The sequence below is a fragment of the Thamnophis elegans genome, chromosome Z, assembly GCF_009769535.1.
Source record: "Thamnophis elegans isolate rThaEle1 chromosome Z, rThaEle1.pri, whole genome shotgun sequence".
In the NCBI taxonomy this organism is placed as follows: Eukaryota; Metazoa; Chordata; class Lepidosauria; order Squamata; family Colubridae; genus Thamnophis; species Thamnophis elegans.
Genome location: NC_045558.1, coordinates 43,688,168 through 43,713,296, shown reverse-complemented (window position 1 = coordinate 43,713,296; position 25,129 = coordinate 43,688,168). Strand labels below are relative to the sequence as shown.

General features: G+C 40.9%; 1 protein-coding gene across 1 annotated transcript; it reads right to left on the bottom strand.

Annotated features, from left to right (window-relative positions):
• Nucleotides 1-1,618: 1,618 nt before the first annotated feature.
• Nucleotides 1,619-25,056, bottom strand: WIPF3 (WAS/WASL interacting protein family member 3; the record flags this gene model as incomplete). The annotated part of the gene is made up of 7 exons (XM_032235838.1): nucleotides 1,619-2,011; nucleotides 4,028-4,129; nucleotides 10,690-10,800; nucleotides 11,385-12,158; nucleotides 13,261-13,392; nucleotides 14,466-14,598; nucleotides 24,934-25,056. Coding segments are annotated over 7 exons (1,416 nt in total), but the record flags the coding sequence as incomplete, so codon positions are not given.
• Nucleotides 25,057-25,129: the final 73 nt, after the last annotated feature.

Sequence of the window (25,129 nt, the reverse complement as noted above, 5' to 3'; positions counted from 1 at the left end):
TGGTGTCATTTAGGATATATGTATTAGACATTTATTATTGACCAAATTAATAAATTATTTATGTGGAGAAATAATGTCTGGGTAGTAAATACTTTAATATTATTTTCTGAAATGCATTACAGATGCGTTTTTTTTCCTTTTTTCCAGTAAGAAATAAGATTATTAATGTAAAATTATTTATTTTCTGGAAGTTATTAAATCACATTATATGTCATAATATATGTCAAAAGCTTATTTAAATGGGAAATCATCCCCTTTTTCCTCTCTCTCCTCCACTCTTTTTAAAATTAATTTAGGATACAGTCTGAATTTTTTTTAATGTTTCAATAATTTTCATATTTAAAGGTCTCGGTGCAGATAAATATGGTTACATGTCATTTCTAATTGAGTCATCATTGACTAGACACTACTGCTCTGTGTCTTGTTTTTAAATATAAGGTCTGACTCAGTAAATAATGTCTTTTAGTTTTCCTTGGTGCAGAAAAGTCGCATTCCTTCCCCTTTTTTATTCCAGAAGTAAGTTCTCGAATTCAAGAAAATTTAAGAACCAAATTAATGGGGATATGGCAAACATAGCTTCCTGTCTCACACAATTTTGCTTTTCACAAAAAGCAACAAAGGAAGGACTGCAATGGGGATATTTAGGGCCCAAATGTATAAGAGCTAGTGTTTAAGACTTCAGATGCTTCCTAAACAAGATATATTCCTTTACTCCATGCTCCAGTTCACATATTCTTCCTACTAGTAGGCTGTGTGTGACATCTAATTCAGAGGAATTTTGTCACTGAATCCACTTATTAGAGAGAGGGGAAGGGGGGAAATAACTTTCCACTCTGCTCTGTGGGGGCAACTGGTATTGCAAGCATCTTTTGGCCTTGTACTCAAAAACAAGATGCCCTGAGATATAAGAACTTGCTTTTTATATTTAAAATATTCAAAGTAGATCTTGCATTTTAGAACTTTTTCTGGTTTTATGCATTTTTAATGCTTCTGATGGGTAGAGGCATCAAATGGGCCAGCCTTCACAATCACATGGAAGCTTGCTAACTCAAGTAGTCCTCACTTAATGTTTAGCAGCCTTTGAATGTTAGGATGGCACTGAAGAAAACAGTCCTTGCATTTATGATCTCTGATTATGGTCATGTGATTGTAATTTGGGCAGTTGGTTATAGCGTCTTATTTATAACTGTTGTAATAACTTGTGGTCATGTCATGGTTATTTGCTACAATCCCAAGTTATAGGGAGGTTGCAAGTCATAGTCACATGATATCTTGCATAAGGATTGCAAATGATTTGCTTAAGGACGTGGCAAGAAAAGGTTATAAAATTGGGTACAGTCATGAGATACCTCACAACAACCACACAGCTAAATAACATATTTTCCAATCCCTATTGTGCCTGCAAGTTGAGGACTACAAGTAACAACATTTTATGTTCTTAGTCTGATGGGCTGAAGAAGCTAATGGAAAATGTTTTGTTTTCATTCTTCATGCTCAGAATATATATGTGACATTCTTTTAGAAATCTATACATATGCACCACTGAAAAGCTATATACAAAAAAAACAAAAGAGAAGACTTGCCAGGAATTTATATATTATATAATGTAAATTTGGAAATCATGAATTAATTACAACAGAAACTCCATGGGCAACTGAATTGCATACAGTACAGGCAATCAATTTTACTTTACCAAAATATACCAAAAAAAGAAAGAACAGCTACGTAAATTATAATACTCCATAGCATCAAAAAAAATTCAGGCCAGTTTTAAAGAAATTTAAATAAAAATACATTATGTTGCAACTTTTTTTTATAACTGAACATGCATTCTCATTCTGGCCCATCTGCATCCAGCAGGTCTTTTAAGTGCCCATATTTGCCTGTACCTATCACAAAAATATTCCCCACATTTTATACTGCAATTGATGAACTCTTGATTTTTTGGGAATACCCTTGAATTGTTGATCTCATCTTGCTTGTGTTCGTAAAGGGGGGTTGCTTGCTTTATCTGTAAAAAGAAAAAGGTATTTTCCATGACATTATCCATGACATTTATCAATTTCTTTCTCCAATAAGCAAGAGGTTTGAGCCATAAACCTGAGAAAACCAAGGCAAATTTATAGACCACTTATCTCAGTTGAAAGTCTTCATAATACCTCTGAATTCAACTAAGACACACATGTAGACACACAATTCTCAAATCACAGCAATTTAATATACTTAGAGGATTAAGAAGTATTTATTTGACATAGGACTTAAGATAGCAGTTTCTCAATATATACTGATAGTCCTTGATCTACAATTACAACTGATTGCTAAGCAAGGCAGTTGTTAAGTGAGTTTTGTCCCATTTTACAACTGTTTTTGCCTCACTTATTAAGCAGATCACTCCAATTATTAAGTGAATGAGGTCATTAAGTAAATCCAATTTTCTCCATTTACTTTGCCTGTTGGAAGAGGGCTGGGAAGTTACAAATAGTGATCACATGACCTCGGGACAGTGCAACTGTCATAAGTACATACCAGTTGCTAAGAGCAACTTGAGCCATTTTAAGCAATTTTGGTTAAGTGATGATGTGGATGTTGCAATGGTCATGTGAAAAACAATCATGTCCCTTTTTTAGTATCACTGCAACCTCTAAACAAAGTTACTAAATTAATGGTTGTATGTCAAGGATCATCTGTACTATGATTCTTATCCAACCAAAATTATCAATTTGCACAAAGGACATGGCTTGCTCAGAACATCTAATCTAGTAGTTAGTAGGCAACAGTGCGCCATGGATGCCACTGTACTTTTACTGATGATTGCCTCAAAGGCCACAATTTGTTTTACTCCTCTGTCATTTCTTAAAAGATTTTTTAAAAGAACCATTTAAACGTTTTTATATCTATTTTTAAGAAGTGAAAAAATAAATAAATCTAAAGTCAGCTTCAAAAGCTACCAGTTTCTTGCACCATATTTCCTTGCCGTAATGCCTTTGGATCATGGCAGTGTCCTACTGAGATTAGTTGGGTGCACAAAGAGTTCATTTACATTGTTTAACATTTTCACCTTTTAAATATGAATGTTAATAAAACAATTATAGTTTTAATTAGAACAATTACATATATGTATGCATGCAGATTGACTGCTGCTGATTGCTTAGCTAATCCCAAATCTTTCTGGCAAGGTTTTCTGAAGTAGTTTGCCTTATTCCTAGGGTTGAGAGAAAATGATTGGCCCAAGGTAACCCAGCTAGCTTTTATTTATATGAAACTGGCTGACTAATTATGTACAAACACACATATAAAATATAATAAAATGACATATATGTCTATAATTGTTCTAATAATAATTCACCTTCTGGTAAATGATTATTTGTGATTGGCTGTTTCTGCTATGTAGGTCATAATCTGACTGCATCTATCACATGTCCTCAAATTTCTATCCCTGGGTTACTCCATGCCATATACCGAAGCCAGTTTTGAAGCCAAAGTAAACAAATCACTCTAGGTTAATGTTTCTCAGCCTGAGAAACTTTTAAGATATATGGACTTCAACTCCCAGAATTCCCCAGCCAACTGATGTCTCATGTGGATGAGACAATGAAGCATAAATAACACTGGGGAAGGCCTATAGATAATAAGCACGGAGATTATCATTCTTCTTGGAGATGTGCTACATTAGAAGGCAATTAAATTGTCAAAAACAACAAAAACAAGTTTCAGTGGCTTTGACATTGTTCTTAAGATGAGAGAGTACAAAGAGGTCCAGGGTATAATCTTAATGATTTAGATCTGGTTGACAAAAGTCATACCCCACACACACATGGGCACTATATAAAACACAAATTGTGGGTATCAATGGAAGCTCCTGTGATGTTTTTGAAAATTCAGCAGACATTTTTCTACAGTGGAAACACTTTTCCATGCATTACACTGAGAAAGCCTAGAATTCTCTCATAACTAGAGGGCCAAGATGAATAATAGCCCCTATTTAGGAAGCATTTCATATCATATTGAGATAGAAATGTTGACTTACTTCTTGCTTCTTGGCTAGGATAAATTTTCTTAAAGGGCTTGAATTCTTCTGGTGGAGGAAAGTCTTCCACGGAATGGAAAGTAAATTTTGATTCAAAATCATCTGGAAAGAGTTTAATTTTAAAAAAATTCATATTGAATTACAATAAGCAAAGTAACAAGCATGTACTACATATGTACCCATCATAGAATGTTATACACAAGCACAATAAAAAGCATGTTGGTCCTTACCTGAATGTTTCTTTTCTGTGGTAGAGGCAGGAGGGGCTACAACAGTTTGTTACAGCCTGATTGGTCCAGAGACTGAGGGATTTTTCTTAAGTATCCTCCTTTCCCTCTCGGCTCCCAGTTTCATGAGGTTGAATGGAAAAGCTGACAGCAATTATGTAAGGAAAATAACACCACATATACCGAGAAAACACTGGCCACTCCGACCCCTTTTGATCAAACCAAGGGTGAGAAAGTAGCCTCTCCCACCTCTGCCACAGAAAAGAAACGTTCAGGTAAGGACCAATATTCTTTTTCCTGTGGCTTCGGCGGGAGGGGCTACAACAGGGACATACCCAAGCTAAGTCCCAGGGTGGGTCGTTGACTCTGGGGGATGGGGGTTGCCACTTGTTGGAGTACCCAACCGCCGAAGGCCGTGTCCGCCAAAGCGAAATGATCAAGGTGATAGTGTTGAATAAAGGGGGAGGGAGTAGCCATGCTCCTGGTGGAATGGGCAGTGATGCCCTGCAGCGGAACCTGGTGAACTGCCTGATAGGCCTCCATGATGGCCTGCCGCACCCACCTGCCTATGGTGGTGGAAGACACCCTAGCCCCTAGCGACCTAGGTTGGAAGGACAGGAACAGGGTCTCCAACTGCCTGATAGGAGATGTACACCTGAGATAAATGTGTAGGGTGCGGCGGACATTTAGGCAGTGCCAGCGGACCTCCCTCTCGTGGGAAGGAGGGGGGTAGAAGTTGAGAAGGATGACCTCCTGCGACCTATGGAATAGGGAGTTGACCTTTGGCAGGAAGGTCGGATCTAGTCTCAGGACAACCCTGTCTTGGTGGAATTGGCACAAATCCTCCTTGGACGAAAAAGCGCCCAACTCGGAAATGCGTCTAGCCGAAGTGATGGCGACAAAGAAAATCATCTTCAGGGTCAGGAACCTAAGGTGCACGGTCCTCAAAGGATTGAAGGGGACATCTGTAAGGGCTCTAAGAACCAGGGAGAGATCCCACATGGGGAACCTGTGTACCGGGGGAGGGCACAGGCTTGCCCCACCCTTGAGGAAACATTTCACCAACGGTTACTGGGTTAATGACCAATGACCCTCCCCTGCTAAGACCGAAGATAGGGCAGCCGTCTGCCTCCATAAGGTGTTATGGGGGAGGTCGCGGTCTAGTGTTGTAGGAATTTGAGGACCTGGCTGACCGAGGCAGAAGCCGGGGATAATTGGAACCTCCCACACCAGGACACAAATGTCGACCACGTCAAATTATAAATTTGAGTGGTAGAAGGACGCCTGGCTGCCTTGATAGTGGAGGTAACCTTGGCAGATAGGCTAGCGTCCCTCAGAAAGCGTCGCTCAAGTGCCAGGTGGTCAGCTGGATCCTCTGGGGCTCCGGGTGAATCAGGACCCTCCTGGCACAGGGAGATGTCCTCCTGGGGGATCCTCCAGGGTGGAGATATGGATAGTTGGACAAGGTCCGTGAACCAAGGTCGCCTCAGCCAAAACGGGACCACCAGGATGATATGGGCCCCTTCCAACACTATTTTCCTCAGCGTTCCCTGGATGAGAGGAAGAGGAGGAAAGGTATAAAGAAGGCTGAGGGGCCATGGGCTCTAGAGAGCATCCGTGCCCTCTGCGTTGCATGCAGGAAAGTGGGAAAAGAATCGGGGAAGTTGAGCATTGCTCGGGCTGGTGAACAAGTCCACCAGTGGATCGCTGAAGTGGAGGCAGATCCTGTGAAATATCTCTGGAGCCAGCTGCCACTCGCTGTGATCCACTGTCATCCGGCTCAAACAGTCAGCTTGGTGATTGGCTATGCCCGAGATGTGTTCTGATAGGATGAATGCCAAGTTCTTTTCCACCCATAGATCGAGCTTCCGAGCTTCTTGCCACAGGCTTTTGGAATGGGTCCCCCCTTGACAATTTATGTCTGCTACATTGTCCGTCAGGAGGAGGACATGCTGGTTGGCTATTGAGTCTCGAAAGTGGAGAAGAGCTAGGTGGGCCGCCTTCAGCTCCAGCCAATTGATGTTGTGGCGCAGGTCAGACTTTGACCATTGTCCCTGCGCCAGGCTGGTCTCCATCACCATTCCCCAGCCGAAGAGGCTGGCGTCCGTCATGATGGAGATGCGGTCCGGTTCCCAGAATTCGGCCCCACGGTTCAATGACGGGGACAACCACCACCTCTGGACCAGTGGAGGCCCGGTGGTAGACGAATGGAATGCAGGGAGTTGCTCATCCACTGTCGCTGGAATGGAATGAGCGTCCACTGAAGTGTTTTGTATTGCAGGCAGGCCCACGGGACGATCCCTATGCACGACACCATCTTGCTCAGTAATCGCACCAAGATCAGGATGGAAGCTGACCGACTTGCGCGGATGTGCCGTGCCAAGCTTTGCAGACTTGTCAGACGTTCTGGTGAGAGACGGACTAGCCCTGTTCTCGAGTCTATCACTGTGCCTAAGTGTAGGATTTTTGTTGATGGGGAGAGGTGGCTCTTGGGGAAGTTGATGGAAAACCCTAGGGAATGTAGCGTTTGAATGGTAATCTGCAGATTCAGATTCGCCTGCGTTCAGGATTGGACTAGGACGAGAACGTCATCGAGGTAACAATGGAGTCTCACCAGCCGGGAGCGCAGGTGAGCCACCATCGCCACCAGGACTTTCGTGAACGTGTGGGGAGCAGAGGCCAGGCCAAATGGAAGTATCTTGTACTGAAAATGACGACCCCTGTGGGAAAAATGGAAGAATTTGCGGTGGGTTGGCCGAATTGGAATGTGCAAGTATGTCTCTGTTAAGTCTATTGACACCATGAAGTTTCCCCACCTGATCTCCAGTAATATGGATTTGAGAGAGGACATCTTGAAGCGTCGGTAGACCAGGAATGAATTTAGATGCTTTAAGTCCAGGATTGCTCTCCATCTCCCAGAGCTCTTCAGGACGACAAAGAGATTCGAGTACACGCCTTGCCCACACTCCTCCAGAGGGACCGGCTCGACTGCCTGAATGTCCAGCAGATGCTGGATTGCCAGGAGTATTAGGCGGCGCCTTTCTGGGTCCGTGGAGGGGGGAGAAGTTCTGAAGAGCATCAGGGGAGGGACGAGGAACTCCAGACGGAGACCCTCCCTGATTGTCGACCTGACCCAGGTATCCGATGTTATCTGATCCCACTGGTCCGTGAAGAATGCCAGGTGGCGCCTCTACGGGTAGACTCGGGTTGGAGTCATTTTTCCCTGCGGAAGGGACGGCTGCCCCCTCCACGAAAGGGCTATTTGGGGTGACCCTGAAACCTATTCCTATCTTGGCAAAACGGCCGCTGACTCTGTCTATCATACCTGCAGGGGGCATACCACTGCTGGCAGTAGTCCTGGTCAGGAGGTCTGAAAGATGAAGGCCTACAGTATGAAGACAGATAATTGTCCGGCTTCTTAGAATTTGAAGGTAGGACCTTCTTTTTATCCTTGTTCTCCACAAGGATGGGATCAAGGGAAGCTCCAAAAAGGTTAGGGCCGGAGAAGGGGGCTGCTGCTAGATTCCATTTGGACTTGTTGTCCATTCGTCAATTATGGAGCCACAGAAGTCTCCTTGCAGTCACAGAGGTGGATAGAGCTCTGAATGCAAATTTAATGAAATCCAGGGTGGCGTCCACCGAGAACTGAGTAGCTGAAATGATCTTAGTGAGGTCTTGGTGAAGACGCTCATCTTGGATTGGGATGCGGTCCTGTAGCTGTCGGAGCCACATGACTGTTGTGCGGTTGAAATAGAACGCTTCTGCGGCCGCCTTAAAGCCCAGGCAGAAGCATTGACGTTCTTAGGAAGGGTAAGCTCTGCACACTTGTCCTCTGGCTTCAGCTTGTCGGCCACATTACCTCGCCCACAGATTCTGTACCACTTCCAGGAAAAGAGGAGGGGCTGAGATTTATAAACATGGCCAAGTTGGGATCCCTGTGCTGGGAGACTGGTGGAGCCCCTGTGCCAATCTGAGTAGTCTTTTTGGCCTTGTGTAACATAGGCTTGAAAGCAGGGGAAGAAAAAGCCCCGGAAATGCTGGGGCCTCTTGGGGGGCGGAATCCTCATCCTTTGGAAACCCCAAGTCTTGGTGTGTGACCTCTCCCAAGATGGAACCCTCACTGACCACTGAGGGGGAAGGAGGCCTAAGATTATCGTGCCCTCTGGAAGAAGAGGAAACCGCTGGTGGTCTAGACACCCCTTTGGAAGAACTGTCCCTCTGGGCTAGGCCCGAGGAAATACCCCTAGATATAGCTGCGGAGATAAGTTTCCTGATGCTATTTGGCAACTGGTCTAAATCCTCTAAATCCTCCTAGGAAGGGCCTCTGATGGAAGCCCTCGGGGGGCAAGTTGGACTGCCCTGTCCTGGGATCCCCCTTCTCCTGGATCCTCCACCCTTTCCCTATAGGCTCTAGGTGAGATGTGGGGGGAGAAGGGGAGGCCACCCCCCCTGCAGGGCCTTGCAGGAGAGATAGAGGGAGAGGAAGGGCAGAAGCCCCTAAGAGGCAAACCAGGTATTTGAGAATGGAGCCCAATCAGAGATCTAGATCAGCTGGGGGATTCAGGCCTAGTTCCCTGCGCCAGTCTTCCTGCCCTAGCCACCTGTTTTTCCAGGGCTTTTTGTCTTCTGGATTCATCCCCACTAGCAGCAGCTCTGGAAGGGTGCTGGTCGGCTGTAGGCCTGTAGGCCGCTGCCCTGGGTCTAAGCCTCCCCTGGCCCTCCTCCGCAAGATCTCCTTGGGCCTGTAGATCTGAAACTCTGGAGGCCATGCCTCATTCACGTGTCCGAGGATGGCTGTGGGTGCCTGCTGGTTTCGATCTCTGGCTCTCTGCAGTTGCTTTGTGAAGCCTGGCACCCTTCGTCTCCTGCGGGCTTCCAATTAACTTTCGATTCAGCCACTGCTGGAAAATGCAGCAAGAGGCCGCCGCCCACAAGGTCACACAAAAAATGGCCGCTGCACCTCATGGGTGAAGAATCAGGCGATCGCAACTTTGAAGTGGCTCTGAGGGATTAGCCTCGCGATGAGCCGAGTCTGAGAGACTCCTGCGCCCAGCTTATCTGTAGACCTTCTGTTCTGAGGTCCACGCTGGTGAATTCAATCAGCGCGCCCACTGTGACTAAGTGAGCCACGGCAGGTCTTTGAAGCTGCAGCGAGGCCCCGGCAGCAGCGGTGCTGAAATCTGATCAGAATCAGCTGGAGCTTTTTAAAGTTGATTGCTAGAAGCCGCGTTTAAGCCGCCGTGCTGAATTAAGTGAAAAACGGCCTCAGCTGTGCTCAGAAGGGGCAGGCAGCTCTCAGATTGCTGTGGAGCCCGGAGGCAAAGCCCCCTGCTCTCTTTCGTGAGAATGGAACATCTCTCTGATGGCAAGTTGTTTAGAATTAATTTAGAATATCCAATAATCGAATCTTTATTACAGTTTAATATAATACCTCACTGGAGCCACAGCTAGTGCTTGGACCAAAGACTCAGGGAAACTGGGAACTGAGAGGGAAAGGAGGACCAAGCTGGACCAATCAGGCTGTAACAAACCCTGTTGTAGCCCCTCCAGCCAAAACCACAGGAAAATAATCCATCCAGCATATTCTCAATTCAGTTGCATCATTTTATCATATTTTTAAAATTCCGTAAGTTTTACTTAAAGCTTGTTTAGCCCCATACACTTCTACCAATTCTAAAGATATTAGAATTGCGGTAGTCTCTCACAATCCACTTTTTTGTATCTTACTGTTTCACTTAAAAAGTTTAAATTCTATGATAGGTCAATCTAGTAAACTATTCAAGTAGTTTTTGTGGTAAAAATACTGAAATGATTTGCCAGTGTTTTCTTATAAATAATGATAATAGTTGATCCTGGAGTTTTTTCCTAGGTATATTGCTAACTATGAATGTATCTGCCTTTAAAATTCCTGTACAAATGTCCATTTGTTTCCAAAAAAGTTCAAATTGACATACTTAAATGCACTTGTTCCTCGCTTAGCAACTATTTCTGCTTGTGACCATTCACAAATGTGATGGTAATTAAAAACATCATTTTCTGACCGTATGCATTATAACTAAAGGCTGTGTGCCTGATAATGCATGTCAGAATAAGAGTAATGCTGGTATAGATGTACAGAAGAACCTTGACTGAATCAGGCAGTAGCAGCCAATAAACTTTGTAGCATCACTCTTTCTCTCTTTGAATTACTACGTATTCACTTAGCAACCATTTTGCTTAACAACAACTAGTAATTAGAACAGAATTTAGTCACTAAACAATGGATGAGTGCATACTGACTTTCTTGAGCAATTTGCATTGCTATTCCTAAGCAGACTAAGTTTTAACAAAGCCTTCACATAGATCATTAAGTCTGTAACCTTATGATAAGAAAAGTTCTGTTTTTGTATATACAATACTTGGCAACAATAAATGACATAGTGCTACCTGTAATACCTGGGTCCTGAGTAGCTGGTGGCCATGGAGATACTTGTGTGAGTTGGCATTTGCTTGTGAGCTCAGTTGTGGGAGACCTTGCAGGAGGAACAGGTGGTGGCATCAATTTTGCTAAGAAGAATAAACATGAGAAAAAGAGTGAATCAAGTATTTATTTGCATTCTTACCGCTCATTCTCGTTCCAAAAAGTTCTAGCAAAACATGCATACATGTAACCTATTCATTCTCAGAATTAGGCAGTGTGATTAGTCACAATTAACCAATGTGGGATTGCAGTCAGTTCTCCTATTTTGTCCAGCATGTTTCTTTTTGTAGATTCCCTGTATATTTTAAAAAAACATTCTGTTCAAATCATCAGATTCAGTGAGGTATTATTACTTTTAGATACAATTTCTCTGACTTATAGGAAACTTATTTTGGCCTATGGGCAGATAAAACCTTGGACAATCTGTTGAAGGCTGCGTGTTCAGTCAGCCGTACAACCCAAGCAGGCATGTAGTCCTCCATGGACGAGAGAGAGAGAAAGAGAGAGAGATTGTAGTTACATTCTAAAGCAATTTCTGAGTTGCACAATGTAGAACACTAAGGATTCCAATTAACTTCCGCTCCTAAGTGTATATAGAAAGGACATCCATACCCAATGCGAGTTATATTCCACAGGAAGTAATCCAATAGGTGCTATTGAAAGTAGTTACCTCCACCTCTTCCTTGTCTCCTTTTCTGCATTGCAGGAGCTTGCTGTGTGCTTGGGGGAGTAGAGGGAAGAGGCACTGATTGAATGGGAAGCTTTTGTAACTGGCTCTTGGGAGGCATTAGGGGAGCAGAATCACTGCTGCTGTTCAAGGCACTGTTACAGGTTGGTGATGGTGGTGAAAACATTGAGGTTCTAGGTGAAGAAAAAGTAGACATAGAAGGACCTGGGAGAGGTGGTGGTGGTGGTGGAGGCATGGGGGGAGAATTATGTTTTAGATCGAGCTGGGAGGAGCTTGGGCTGGAACATTCATTAATTTTGCCTGGAAGCTCAGAGGGGGATGATGGAGACAAGGGTAATGGTGGTGGAGGTGGTATGTGTAATGGGGAGAGATGACCTTTAGGAGTTTTAATCTGAGAGGATACAGCAGCAGCAGCCATGTCTGGAGAAGGAAATTTATTAGGATGCTCAAAAGGAGGAGGTGGTACAGGGGGAGGAGGGGGAAAGATAAGAGATGGTTTGCCAGAGGGAGATGGTAATGGTGGTGGTGGTGGTGGAGGAGGAGGAGGTGGAGGAGGAGAAGATGGAACTGAAGTAGGAGGAGCAGGAGCAGGGATGCTGGGGGGAGCTGGAATAGCACTCTGAATCTTGGATGCTTCTGACTCATCTGCTTGCTTAGGGCCACTTGGGGAGATCTGAAAGTTGCCACTGGACTTCCCATTATTGTTGAGTGGGACTGGGGTTGTTTTGGCAATAGGTGGCTTTCCAGTCCTATTCACTGAGAAAATGAAGCAAAAGCAAATAAATCACCTTTAATTTTCAAAACTACAGCCAACAATTCATTCTTTGAATAGTCTAAATTATTCTCAATGTAATTAAATCTAAATAATTCATCCAGATTATTGGATTCAAATGAAGAAAACAAGAGGATTTTTTTCTAACTTAATTTCTTAAATCGGTTGTCCTACTATCAATTAGCTATTCTAATCCTGCCAATTCATTTTCAAAGACTACAGATCCAGCAATTTCATTATTCCGAGAATCAGAAGGACCTAAATTTTGCTTCATTCTGTTGCCAGTCAAAAAACAAACTAAAATAGTACTGTGGAAAGGAGGAACTGTTCCTGCACATCTCAATTACACCATACAGAGGTGAGATGAATGTCTCCAGGCAACAGTTACACTCTGGTGAATTCAGGAACAGCTGTCTTTCCACACAGCACTGTAGCTTATTAACCTATTGTGCCTGAAATCTGTTTTTCTCATATCTCTCTCTTACTTGCTTGATTTGTTAGTTTAACCTTGTTTTACCTGTTTGGTTGACAAACAATGTTTGTAAGACCAAGGTAAGATCTTGGTCACTTTTATTACTTTAAATGGCATTATCCTTGACTGTCCTATAAAACCATCCAGGAATAACAGCTAGTATGAATCATAGCAGCATGATTATTAACTGGCTTGATTATACTTATTTTGAAACAGATACATCGTTCAAAGGCCTTGATGTTTTTAAATTAATTTATTGTACAAGGCAAAAATGATGACCAAAATTTCCCTAATATAATGAAATAAGAGAAAATATATTGCAAATAATGTGTAGAATATGCATGTTTGTTGTTAATGCAAACATAAATACTACACAATAACTGATTTGTGCTCAATGAATACCAAAGTGATTTTGCATTTTATGCAATTCATAGGATCTGAGAACTTTCTATAAGTATAGCTAACATGCAAAAATAAATCATATCTTGTTTGCACTCCAAATCTTCAATTATTCTTTGAATATTAATTTTATATACAAAAGTACAAATTCGTATGTTCTAAAATATTCTGGTGTTTTTTTTTGTTTAGACTCCATTGCAAACTGTATTTTTTACCTGCTAAGTCTCTTTGGCCCACTGGTCTCAGAACAGGGAATCCTTCTGCAAAAAGGTTCCCTAATGCCTGAGGAATTTCACTGCTACAATTTCCAGAGCTTCCTCCATCTTTGCTGGGCCTTCTTTTGTCAGCTGTGAAGGAGGAGGAGGAGAAGGGGTATTATGTTAGCTTTTCGGTTTTCTGCTCTTTTTCTTTTGGCATAAAATGAACAGAGGCTAATCGCTGTGTACATACAACATAGTGATGGTTAAGTGTGGCAGGATTCAGCTAGTAAGCATGATTAGAACATGCTGTGGCTGGATTCACATATACACTAAGCCAAAGAAAAAAATACTTTTAATATATAACTAAATACGAAATATATAACTGAGCAAACTGTATTATGGCTTAGTTATGATGTAAAATCTGTATGCATTACAATTAACGTAACAAAAAGCAGGACTTTCTGATACATATATTAAGACAGAAATATTCCCTGTAATCTAGATAATAACTGTGCATATACTGTATATTGTTCTTTAAAACAGAAACTTAGATGTTGACACTGACTTTCTATAATCTCAACCAATTACTGCTGAGATTAATATGTTCCCTTTTTTGCTTCTTTCTTCTACTAGTTCCTCTTTATCTTGTTAATTTTCAAGGAATCTTGGGCATTCCTTGCTGCAATTTTCTTTATTGATTTTGGCTGGAGGGAATTGAATTAACTAGGAAACATTTTTTTAATATAGAAAACTATCAATCTATTTCCCTAATGAAAGATATGACTGAATAACTGACAAGTGTTCAGAATGGCTGAAAAAAAGAAAGGCTCAAAAATGTGTCACTTGTACAGAAAAAGTGCAAGAATTAAAGTCATAAACTGGAGGAGGAGGAATTAAGAATTGATTTAAGAATGAATCCAAAATACAGTGTGAATCCAAAATCCCAAAATACTGTATATGGGGTAATTGGAAGACTTGAAAATTATTCCTCTAATTAATAAGAAGTTCAGAATATTTAAGAAAAATGTTAGCTTGATAAGATTAACCGTTTTCAAATAATCAAGCCAATATAAGAAACTTTCATCAGAAAAATGGAAGTGAGTCATTGAAACAGTTTTCCTTGTAATCAAGGAAAAAATAAAGGTTTCTGCCAAGAAAGGGCTTTTAATGTAAAAAGGACTGAGCGGCCATTGGAGCATGTCCATAAACAGAAGACTTACTGTCAAACTTCGGAGCACTGTGATCATTGATTTGGGTTACTCTTCTCAGTCGAGTCCCTCTTTGGATCTCGTGTAATAAAGCACTTCGACTTTTGGATTCCTCCCTTTTCACTTTGGGTGGTTCTGTGTTTGCCTGTCAAAATAACGGGTCAAAATCCCAGACATCAGGAGAGACAAGGACAGGGAGATGTGTCTAGCAATGTTTGGTTCCTTGATGATCATCACACTGTATATGGTTTGACAGTCAACATCAGGATCTTAAAATATGGGCCAGAAATTGTATTTGTTAAATGTACTTCATGTTTACCTCCAGGAATTCAAAGTATACTATTCTCTTCTCCAGCTTTTCCTCATAACAAAGCTGAGTGAGTCCTAGCTCTTCTGACTGAGGATGGACTGCAGTTTGAAGTTTCCTGGTTATAGTTCACATCCTTAAACTCTATGCCATATTGGCTTTCACTAATTGGTCACCAGTGTCAATTTTTTAATACTTAAATATTGTCAGTGTCTGCTATGTAGAATTACAATCTGGTAGCAAATTTACTAGGCGTTTCCTCAGGATAATATAGTGCTTCACTATCTATCAGGATCCTTGGCCTACTTGAATTTTTACAGGTTCTTTCAATAAAAACAAAGCTTTCTGGTATGTGATTGACAAGTGGAACATGCTGATCAAAACTTCTTTTAACTAAAGATATTACAGATTGCAAATGCAATATGAATTACTTTTATTTAAAAGCACATAATTCATTTTCCATTTCAGCTGATAATCACAGACAACGGTACTGATGACTATGCTAGTAAGGCCAAAATAAAAAATATCAATGTCTTTTTTTTTAATGAACGAAGATAGTTGAAAGTACATCATATCAGTTTGGAATCAAATCAACTGAAATCAATGGAATATTCACCCACAAAACATGGTTAGGATCCAGGGACGTGCAGTCACTAGAGGCAAGGGAGGCGGAGCAAGGGAGGAAAAAGAAAGAAATTAAAAAATTAAAAAAAAATTTTTTTTAAATAATTAAAGCCAAGATAGTCGCTACCAGATTCCAGGTCACAGTGGCTTGGTGTCTGCTGAGTGTTAACCAAAGCAGGAGGCGAGAGAACTCGGGGCCTCCTTTCCATGAGGAATTTTTCACCTTCTAAAAGTTAAGAAAGAGTTAAAAGGCAAAAAAGTTCAGATGGAAAAGAGGCACTAATTCTCCCGCCTCCTGATCTGGAAGCAGCGAATCATGTCTTCTTGAGCACGCTTACGTTGGGCAGGCTATTTCAGAGGGCGTGCTTCAGAGGAGAGATGAGTGGAGGAGAAGGAGGAGGCTGGCTCTTTGCTGCAGACCTGGGCGCTTGGCGGCTCCCGCGATGCAAAGTGCCCTGCCGCCCACCCACCGCCCTGGCCTGCTTCTCCAGGCTCCGCCGCTGGAAGTCCCGGATCGCCTCTGGGGGAAGGCTGGGTGAGAAGCGGAGCGAAACTTCTCCGCGGCCTCCCGGCGCTATGCAGAGGCTCTCACAGGAGCGCATGCCAACGGCCGGTGGCCCGGAGCGGCCCTGGCTGCGAGACAAGGCAGCGCTTAAAGCAACCATGCCGCCGCGACTGCCCCTCCTTCGCCCGGCAGGGCATTCCGGGCGAAGGAGGGGTGGTGGCGGCGGCAGTGGCTGGTTTAAGCGCTGCCTTGTCTCGCAGCCAGGGCCGCTCCGGGCCACCAGCCGCTGGCACGCACTCCTGCGAGAGCCCCTTCGTAGCGCCGGGAGGCCACGGAGAAGCTTCGCTCCGCTTCTCACTCAGCCTTCCCCCAGAGGCGATCCGGGACTTCCACTTCCAGCAGCGGAGCTTGAAGAAGTAGCGGCCACAGGCCGGGGCAGTGGGTGAGTGGCGGCATCGGGGGCGGTGGGGCAGTTTGCATCGCTGGAGCCGCCAAGCGCCTTTGCTGCAGACCCGGGTGCTTGGCTGCTCCCGCGATGCAAATTCCCCCCCTGCCGAGGCTGACCGCTGTCCTGCTGAGCTGCTTCGCAAAAGGATGCCCAGCTGAGCCTCACCAGGTATAAACTTCACCGCACGTCACTGTTAGGATCAGGCAAAGAAATAACTTACATTTATTTCCTTTATCTCACACTGAATCACTTTACTAAGGAATTCTATTCAGGTATAATCAAACTTTCATTTTACATATTTCCCTTCAGCAGCCTTGAAAAAAAAATTGTTGTCCCATCTAGTAATTTTTTATTTCTTATGACTGGGCATAGCAGCTTTTTTGAAAGGGATTAGCCATTTTCTTCTTTCTAAGACTGAAAGAAGAAACTGGCTGAAAATCACCCAGCTAATTTTATGATGAAATGGGATTTTATAGTCTTATGTATTTTGGTTTCTAGCTGGATGCTTTAATCATTACACAAAATGGTACAATGGTTAAACTTTGGACTTCAACCCCAAGTAATAAATTCTGTTGTTTCCAAAGCAATCAAGATGATTGGTGGAACTGATATGATAGTAAAACTTAAAAGTCAATTTATGGACAGTATTCAGCTCCAAAAAAATATCTTTTGATTGGGAATGTTAGAAACAAGGAAGGAGGAATCAAGTGTTCAATGGTAGTGCAAATGTGTTGGGACTGCAGCTTCTAGAACTGCTGTAATTACAGTCCTAATTAAACTTGCAGGGCACCAAGTTGAGAAAGATTGGATTATACTTTAAATTTTTAATGAAATGTAATGCCATTCAAAATAAGGCTACCACGTAATAAAATATAAAAATCACAAAATATAATAATCGGATCTGGAAGCTCCTTCAACCTGGAGCTAGACCGACAGATCTGCCTATACAGAAACTTAATACATCACCAGAGTCCATTTGAAAGTTGACCTATATTAAGTTTTCCCCTTAATTCTGCTGTGACCATTTGTATTACATAAAAATGTATTTGGGTGTTTTCTTTGATATTAAAGTGATGGGCACATCCATTCATGTAAGGAACATTTACACAAGGAATTTTATTTTAATTTTAGCTTAGCAGAATTATTATACCCAGGCAAAAATCTAGTCACAGTTAAACATATCTAAGAGACAAATAAAATATGGGTTTTCCCATTTAAATGAGAACTTAAACAGAACTTGCATTTAAAACTTATAAGACATTTTCAAATAAAGAAATAAAGCTTAAGTGCTACTTCCCAGATTAGAGTTGAAAACCACTGCATCTCAAAACTGTTTCCCTTTCTCTATAAAAGGGGTGTCAAGCTTGCGTTATCACATCATTATGTGACAAATCGTGAGTTTTTTCCCCTTTACTAAATTGGGGATGAGCATGGCTAGCATGTGACTCATCTGGTTCACATGCCACCAGTTTGACGCCCCTGCCCTAGAAAGGGCTGAATGTAATGGTGGATTTTCTGATTTCACGTGAACTGTGTGTTTTAAGCAAAAATCCTGGTGAAAACTTTTGGTGTTTTTACTCTTCCACTTCCTGGACATCATAGTGTAATAGGATACCATCTATCAGTCAAGATCATAATGAGGGGAGGTGAATGGAAGAGATGGGCTTTAGGAAGTGCAAAGTAGTAACAAATGACTCTCTCCCTCTTATGTTTTACACTTTCTTGGCTAAATCAGGAAAGTATGCCCATCAGACAGATGAAACGGGAGAAAGAGGCTCTGCGCAGCGCCGGGAGGCCACGGAGAAGCTTCGCTCCGCTTCTCACTCAGCTTTCTCCCAGAAGCGATCCGAGACTTCCAGCGGCGGAGCTTGGAGAAGCAGCGGCTGCAGGCCGGGTCAGCGGGTGGGCGGCGGGGCACTTTGCATCGTGGGAGCCGCCAAGCGCCTTTGCTGCAGACCTGGGCGCTTGGCGGCTCCCGCGATGCAAATTCCTCCCCCCACCGCCGAGGCCGAACGCTGCCCTGCTTCGCAAAAGGATGCCCAGCTGAGCCTCACCAGGCATAAACCTCACCGCACGTCACTGTTGTCAGGCCATGTTGACATGATAATTAGGTGCAAGTGAGGAAAGGGTTTCAACTTGGGACTGACTTTACTGCAGACCTCATGGCTTATTATCATGTCACATCTCTGCTTTTCTTGCTTCCCCATCTTGTTCACTGACAGGATCCCAAAACTTTGCACATTTCTGTAAACTTCTGTATTAATGCCCATAATAGAGATTTTGGATTTTCCCACAGGGCCAAAATAACTGCATTTTTATTTTGAACATTATTATTTGAACATGACTCACTGAGATCCTCTTTTAATAAAGCATCATTTTAAAGGAGACAAAGAACTAAACAAGAAAAAGGAAACAAAATGGCAAATAACACAGATACTTCCAAAAAATAGAGGCAGCAACAAAAGGCACAGATCATTCTGAGTAGGCTGACTATTAAACCAAGATTTGAATCAATTTTATTTCAGTCTTAGTCCTAAAAGGTTTAGTTCTGAAATAAGCAAGATGTGCTCCTGTAAACATATGTAAAGCTGTTATCTCTCATGGTTCAATAACTTACTTCTTGCACAATGGAAAGGAAGGAAATCTGCTACAGATTAAATGTTTAACCCTTATTATAGAAATTAAGCAGCACCATTCGTTACTAGAATAGAGAATTACTGGTAAATGCTGTCCTAAATGGCCAGGTAAGCATTTTGGAATAGTTTCATATTAAATACTGAATTTTTTTTTGAACAGTCATACATCATTTTCTTTTAAGTGTAATTATTTTTAATTGTCTGTTTATCAACATAGTCAATTAGCTTTTGCCAGGGCTTTCATTTTGGCTGTTCTGTGACATTCCCAACTTGCAGTTAGTCCACCTAAAAATATATCTAATAAAAGCAAAAACTAGAAACGTCTGAGACCATGATTGAAGAAATAATTTGGTTTTCAACTTTTGCATGCTGTGATAAACACAAGAGAGATGACAAAAGCATATTTAAAGGGTAATAAGGCTAGTGCCTTTAATGTTAGAGTATAGAAGGGAGAGCAACTTGGAGTCAGCAGGCTGTACCTAATTGTCAGGTTCTTTTTTCTACAACTCACAAACAAGACTCAATATATGCGAAATTAAATCAACATTCAGATTTAGCCATGTTACTTATTGTATCTGTGCCATTCCCTGTTCAACATAATCTCTGAATGCCATCCTATTTTAATATATCTCTAACTTTAAATTATAGCTGATTAAAAATCTGAAACATAATGAAAAGATCCACAGACCCTATTTAGTATATAAATACTATAAGTATTTTAAATGGTTAGCCACAAAACTTTCCTTCTCTTTCCCATAAATGTAGTGTTAGCTCTTCTAGATGGTACATTCAGCTGGGGTAATATTGGCACCAGAAGATTTCCTGGGGGATGATGTAAAATCTTATTAATAGCTTCTATTCTTATGACTACATTTCTTGCCAAAAAGAGGGTCATTTTGAAATGCTGTCTGACAAATTAACCTACATAATTCACCTTCAAATTCCTTGATAAATTTCTCTCTCACACACATATATACACTATTTTCAAATGGTTAATGTTCCATATTCAAATGCTGCTATGGCAGACATTAAAATGAATTGTATTGCCAATTACTTTTCTTTTGGAAAGCATCAAGCAATACTTACTGTGAAGAACTGAAGAAACATAACTTGAAAAAGTCCTTATTTTTAAATAATCTCTTCAAATTCTGTTTCCAGCAGCTTTCCTGATAGTTTTGCTGTAACTCTGCTATTAGACTAGGTCCAGTGCTGGGCAAACTCTTGGTTTAAATTTAGAACCAACAGCTGTGGGGTTTGTTTTTCATTCATATGTCCACAGGTTATGTCATATGGAAATACTACACAGTAGTTATTTTTTTCTCCTCATAAGAATATCATTAGGAGTAGAAAAAAAAATCTTAATATAACATTTTATTTTTAAAACTGAATTACCCACCCCACAATCGAAATATATTTACTGTATTTCTATTTATACTATTTCCCATCCAAGTTCTTATACTAGAGAGTTCTGATTGCCAATCAGATTCTGATTACATCACTGTAATGTGTGCCATCACAGCATTTGACTATGGATCATGGGGCCAGGAGGACATTGGTGGTCTTCTAGTCTACCCCCTTTTCCGAAGTAAGAGTCCTCATACCATCTTGGACAAATGGTTGCCTATTTTTTCCCCGAACACTTCCAGCAATGGAGCACCCACAACTCTGGGAGGCAAGATATTCCATTGCTTAATAATTCTCTTTGCCAGGAAATTCTTCTTTATTTCCTGCTTGGATCTTCTCCTAACATGCTTTCACCAATTGCTAGTTCCAGGTAACAAGAATGAATGCCACAGCTTGTTCAGTGTTTGGGCAAATCTGGTCAGCCATCTTTGTACTTGGACCTTGTGTTAATCACTTAATTTGCTTTCCCCCAGCTTTAGTTATATACTTATGTCCTGCTAAATCGTAATTGATTCATAGACTCTTACAACAATGTAAGACAAAACAAAACCTTATAATATCAACAGCGTGGAATAAAGCAAAACTGCTGAGCTGATACACAAGATTATGATGTTAACTGTTATGATCTAAAAAAACATTGGGAGATGGACACATTAAAGATGTGTCTTTTACTTATTCCAACATACTCCAAGCATAACAGTGACTTACTAAGTCTCAATATTTGTTTGCTTGGCAAAGGGTAAAAATCTTAAACTCCCTAAAATATATTGTTGAAATCCTTGGAGGTCTTTTTAAGCCCTTGTGATTACTGCACATTGTTGTTACTTGTTAATCTCACTTTAATAGACTTCTATAAACAAGGGATTAGAGGCTAATGTTTTGAAATATTGTTGATATAGTACATTCTTCATTTTTAGCTTGCTCCTGGAGGGAAGTGAAATATAAAGAGTTAAAAATAAGCAACCACCCAAAAGTTCCACTTTCTTGATTTCCCTCCTAGAATTCAAAAGCAACAAGAAAGAAAAGGTTATTTCTTTTATTAAATCCCACATATGCCTCTGCAAATAATAAAATCAATTCCCATGACCTTCCTTTATGAAATCAGAACATGAACAGTTGGTGCTCATTTTCTTTGGCAGCTATTAGGGGATATTCTATTATTTCTTATATAAGGAATGTTACTTTAAATAACAAGTACAGTTTTTAAAAAGGATGGAATGACTCATGCATTTAACAGGCTAGATTGTCAGGAGAAAGAAGTCAGTAAATCTTTTCTATCCTTGGGCTGTGAGACTTTTAAATAAAACCACAATCACTCCATGCACACGCTAGGTTTTTTCTTTTTCTTTCTTTTTTTCTTTCTGTTATAATTTTGCACCAATGAGGTTAAAACCAATTTTGTTGTATTTAAGTACAATGACAATAAATATTATACTATACTCACACTTATAAATGGAGAAATATTAACTCTCATTGAAATAGAAAATAAAGTGTTCAATCCAGAGTCTAACTGATGTTATTTTGGCTGGATTTGATTTGCATGTTTTTATTGCCAATTCATGCATGTTCAGTGACTATCTACAGATATGAGATGTGGCCAGTTTCAAGTCATACACTTCTCCAAAGTCCTGTTCTTAATATCAAGATTTACCAAGATCAAATAATTGCCACTACATTTATTCCTCTCCAAAAATTCCATATTAGGGATATTAGGGAAGGTTACCCAGTACTTATGGGACTGAATAATAGTTGGGCCTTCCAAATTTATGCATGGCTACAGAAGGCCACCTAGTGATGTAATGTCATCCTAGGATAGAAGAGAAATGATTTTTTTGGTCCTTGTTTATAATTTATATTAGCAAAGTAAATTTATTTCAATTTTTAAAAGATTACATTGTGTAAATATATGGAAAGAAATAAGATATGAAAATGTGTATAAAAGACAAAGCATCATGAGGAAATTATGCTTACCATCCATTTTTAGGAATGTCAGAGAAGGATTATAATAGTTGATCTCCTTGAGGATTTGTAGATGCAGCCCCATGAACTAAGGTGCCGCAGTGGTTAAATGCAGCACTGCAGGCTACTGCTAGATCAGCAGGTCAGCGGTTCAAATCTCACCGGCTCAGGGTTGACTCAGCCTTCCATCCTTCCGAGGTGGGTAAAATGAGGACCCAGATTGTTGGGGGCAATATGCTGACTCTCTGTAAACCGCTTAGAGAGGCCTGAAAGGCCTATGAAGCGGTATATAAGTCTACTGCTATTGCTATTGCTATAATTCACCAGTTTTTTAAAGGTCGTGAAATGACTGAATGGTGTAGGCAGACCAACTATGTCAACAGTTGAACTTGTGTCTGTTCTTCACCTACGCAGTTCCTACTTTTGCATTTTTGCCTACTGTCTAATTTGACTTGACAAAATGCAAAGTTAACTCTAGACATCTCTGAAAATCACAGAGCAATATATGACTATGCCAACAATACATTTTCAGAGGGATATTTTTTTAAATCATACAGACATGGACATACTTTTTGTCATTGGATTCTTCACCTTAATTTTTATGATCTGTACAATTATTCAGAAGTTGAACTATAGCTTTGGCTTCATATGGCCTTTCACATTCTTATTTTTGAAAGGTAATAAAACATAAAAGAGAAAGATATGATACTTTATGAATATGTTTTCTGAAGTCCACAAATAAGTAAATAAGGTATGGAAATATGTCTGTCGCTGTCACAGATTAAAAGAATGCAAACATTGATCTGAACAGCTTTTTAGTTAATTAACATGCTGGTTCTGCCGATTACCTCCCTAAATCGACCAATCAGATCGCACAGACTGGGCCTCCTCCGAATTCCATCTGCCAGTCAATGTCGACTGGCGACCACACGGAGGAGAGCCTTTTCTGTTGCTGCCCCGACCCTATGGAACGAGCTCCCCATGGAGATCCGCACCCTCACCACGATCCAGACCTTCCGCGCAGCCCTCAAGATCTGGCTCTCCCAGCAGGCCTGGGGATAGGCTTCCAATTACCCGCCCGAGTGTTTGATTGCTGAATGAAAGTTGTGTTTTTATTATTTTTCTTTTGTTCACAAAGTGTTTGTTTTGACCTTGCACTTCCCCTCCCCTGTGGTTGTAAGCCGCCCTGAGTCCCCTCAGGGAAAAGGGCGGCATATAAATCCCAATAAAACCTAAAAAACCTAAACCTAGTCCTTTAATACAGTCCTGTTAAGTTCTGAATATGCAGAAAATCCTATCTAGAAGTTTGGTGATCTCCAAGCATGAGGTAAAGTTAAAAGCAGGCAGTTGCAGAAGTCAACCAGTTGATCTAAGGGACTGAGGAAGATTTTGATCATATCAAATGACCCAAATATCCATTCAGTCCATATTGCCCAGGGGCAATTTCCATCTCCTTTCTAATGACTTTTTAAATTGTTTAAGTATATTTAAAGACCAGCTCCAGTCCAAACAGAGGATGATTTAAAATTTTCTGCACATGACTTTACAATACTAACTTGAATCCTTGTTTTGCACTTATTGCTTTTCTTTCCTTTGTTTTCTGCCTTAATATTTAAATTATGTCCACCATAGACCAGATTCCTGCCTTCTGGCCTGGTAAGCATCAACCCAATTGTTTAATCTCAGAATTCAATTGATACCTATCAATTTATTGACCTGAAATCAACCCAAGAAAAATATATGAGATAAAGTATTTTTAAAGATAAACTCTTTCTAAAGCTAGTGAACCTAAATAGATCTACAAAAAATATTTTTGTAGTTTGTGAAAAGTGAAAAAAAATCCCAGCCAATTGTATGCATCAAGCATAACTAAATGGAGGTTTTCTTAAGTCACACAGTTTGTTGGCTTTGGAGTATCACAATATTTTTTTGTATTTAGAAAAGGAATGAGCTGAAACTATACTGGATTAATAGTATACCTGATGAACGTAACACAGTCAAGATCAGAAGGTGAGCTATAAACTATATTATAGAATGCAGCAATCATAATACATAAACCGTGCAAGCAAAATATTATACAAATCAAATCCAAGTAACTAAGATCAACTAAATGGAAATGGAAAATAAAAAGAATTGCATAGTATTTTAAATAAAAAGAGAAAATATAAACATTTACTTAAGGAATACATGTATCTACTTTCAAGAATACTGTTCTCCTATTTTTATTTTTTAAAATGCATTTAAAATGCGGTTATTGACAAAGCTCCAGCATTTTAGATTTTGTGAGTAGCATTAGTTTCTTTTATTCAGCTTTAAAGTATATTTTTAAATGTACAGTAGTATTACTACTAAAATTTTCCAGAAATCAGGTTCAACTCCTGTTAACATCCAAAAATGTTTTTTCAACTTTGGATCTACCTTAGAACCTCAGATTTCACAGTGACCTCCCATCTAAATACCAAAACAGATATTTCAAGAACTGGCCTTTTATTTCAAGATCAGCTAAACCTAGTTAGGTGCTGCCACCTACAGAAGGCAAATGGGAGTAGCACTCTTTAAAATCTAATCAAACCAGGAAGGGGGAAAAAAAAACTTACCACAGGAAATGAAGGTAGTGGTGGTGGTGGAGGAGGATGATCTCCAGATGATGATGAAAAAGAAGTAGGGGAAGTTAGCGATGGAGGACCTCCGGAAGAGGATGGAAGAGGTGGTGGTGGTGGAGGAAGAGGAGGAGGAGGTGGTGGTCCTCCAGAGGAAAAGGGTGGGAGAGGAGGAGGAGGTGGTGGTGGTGGC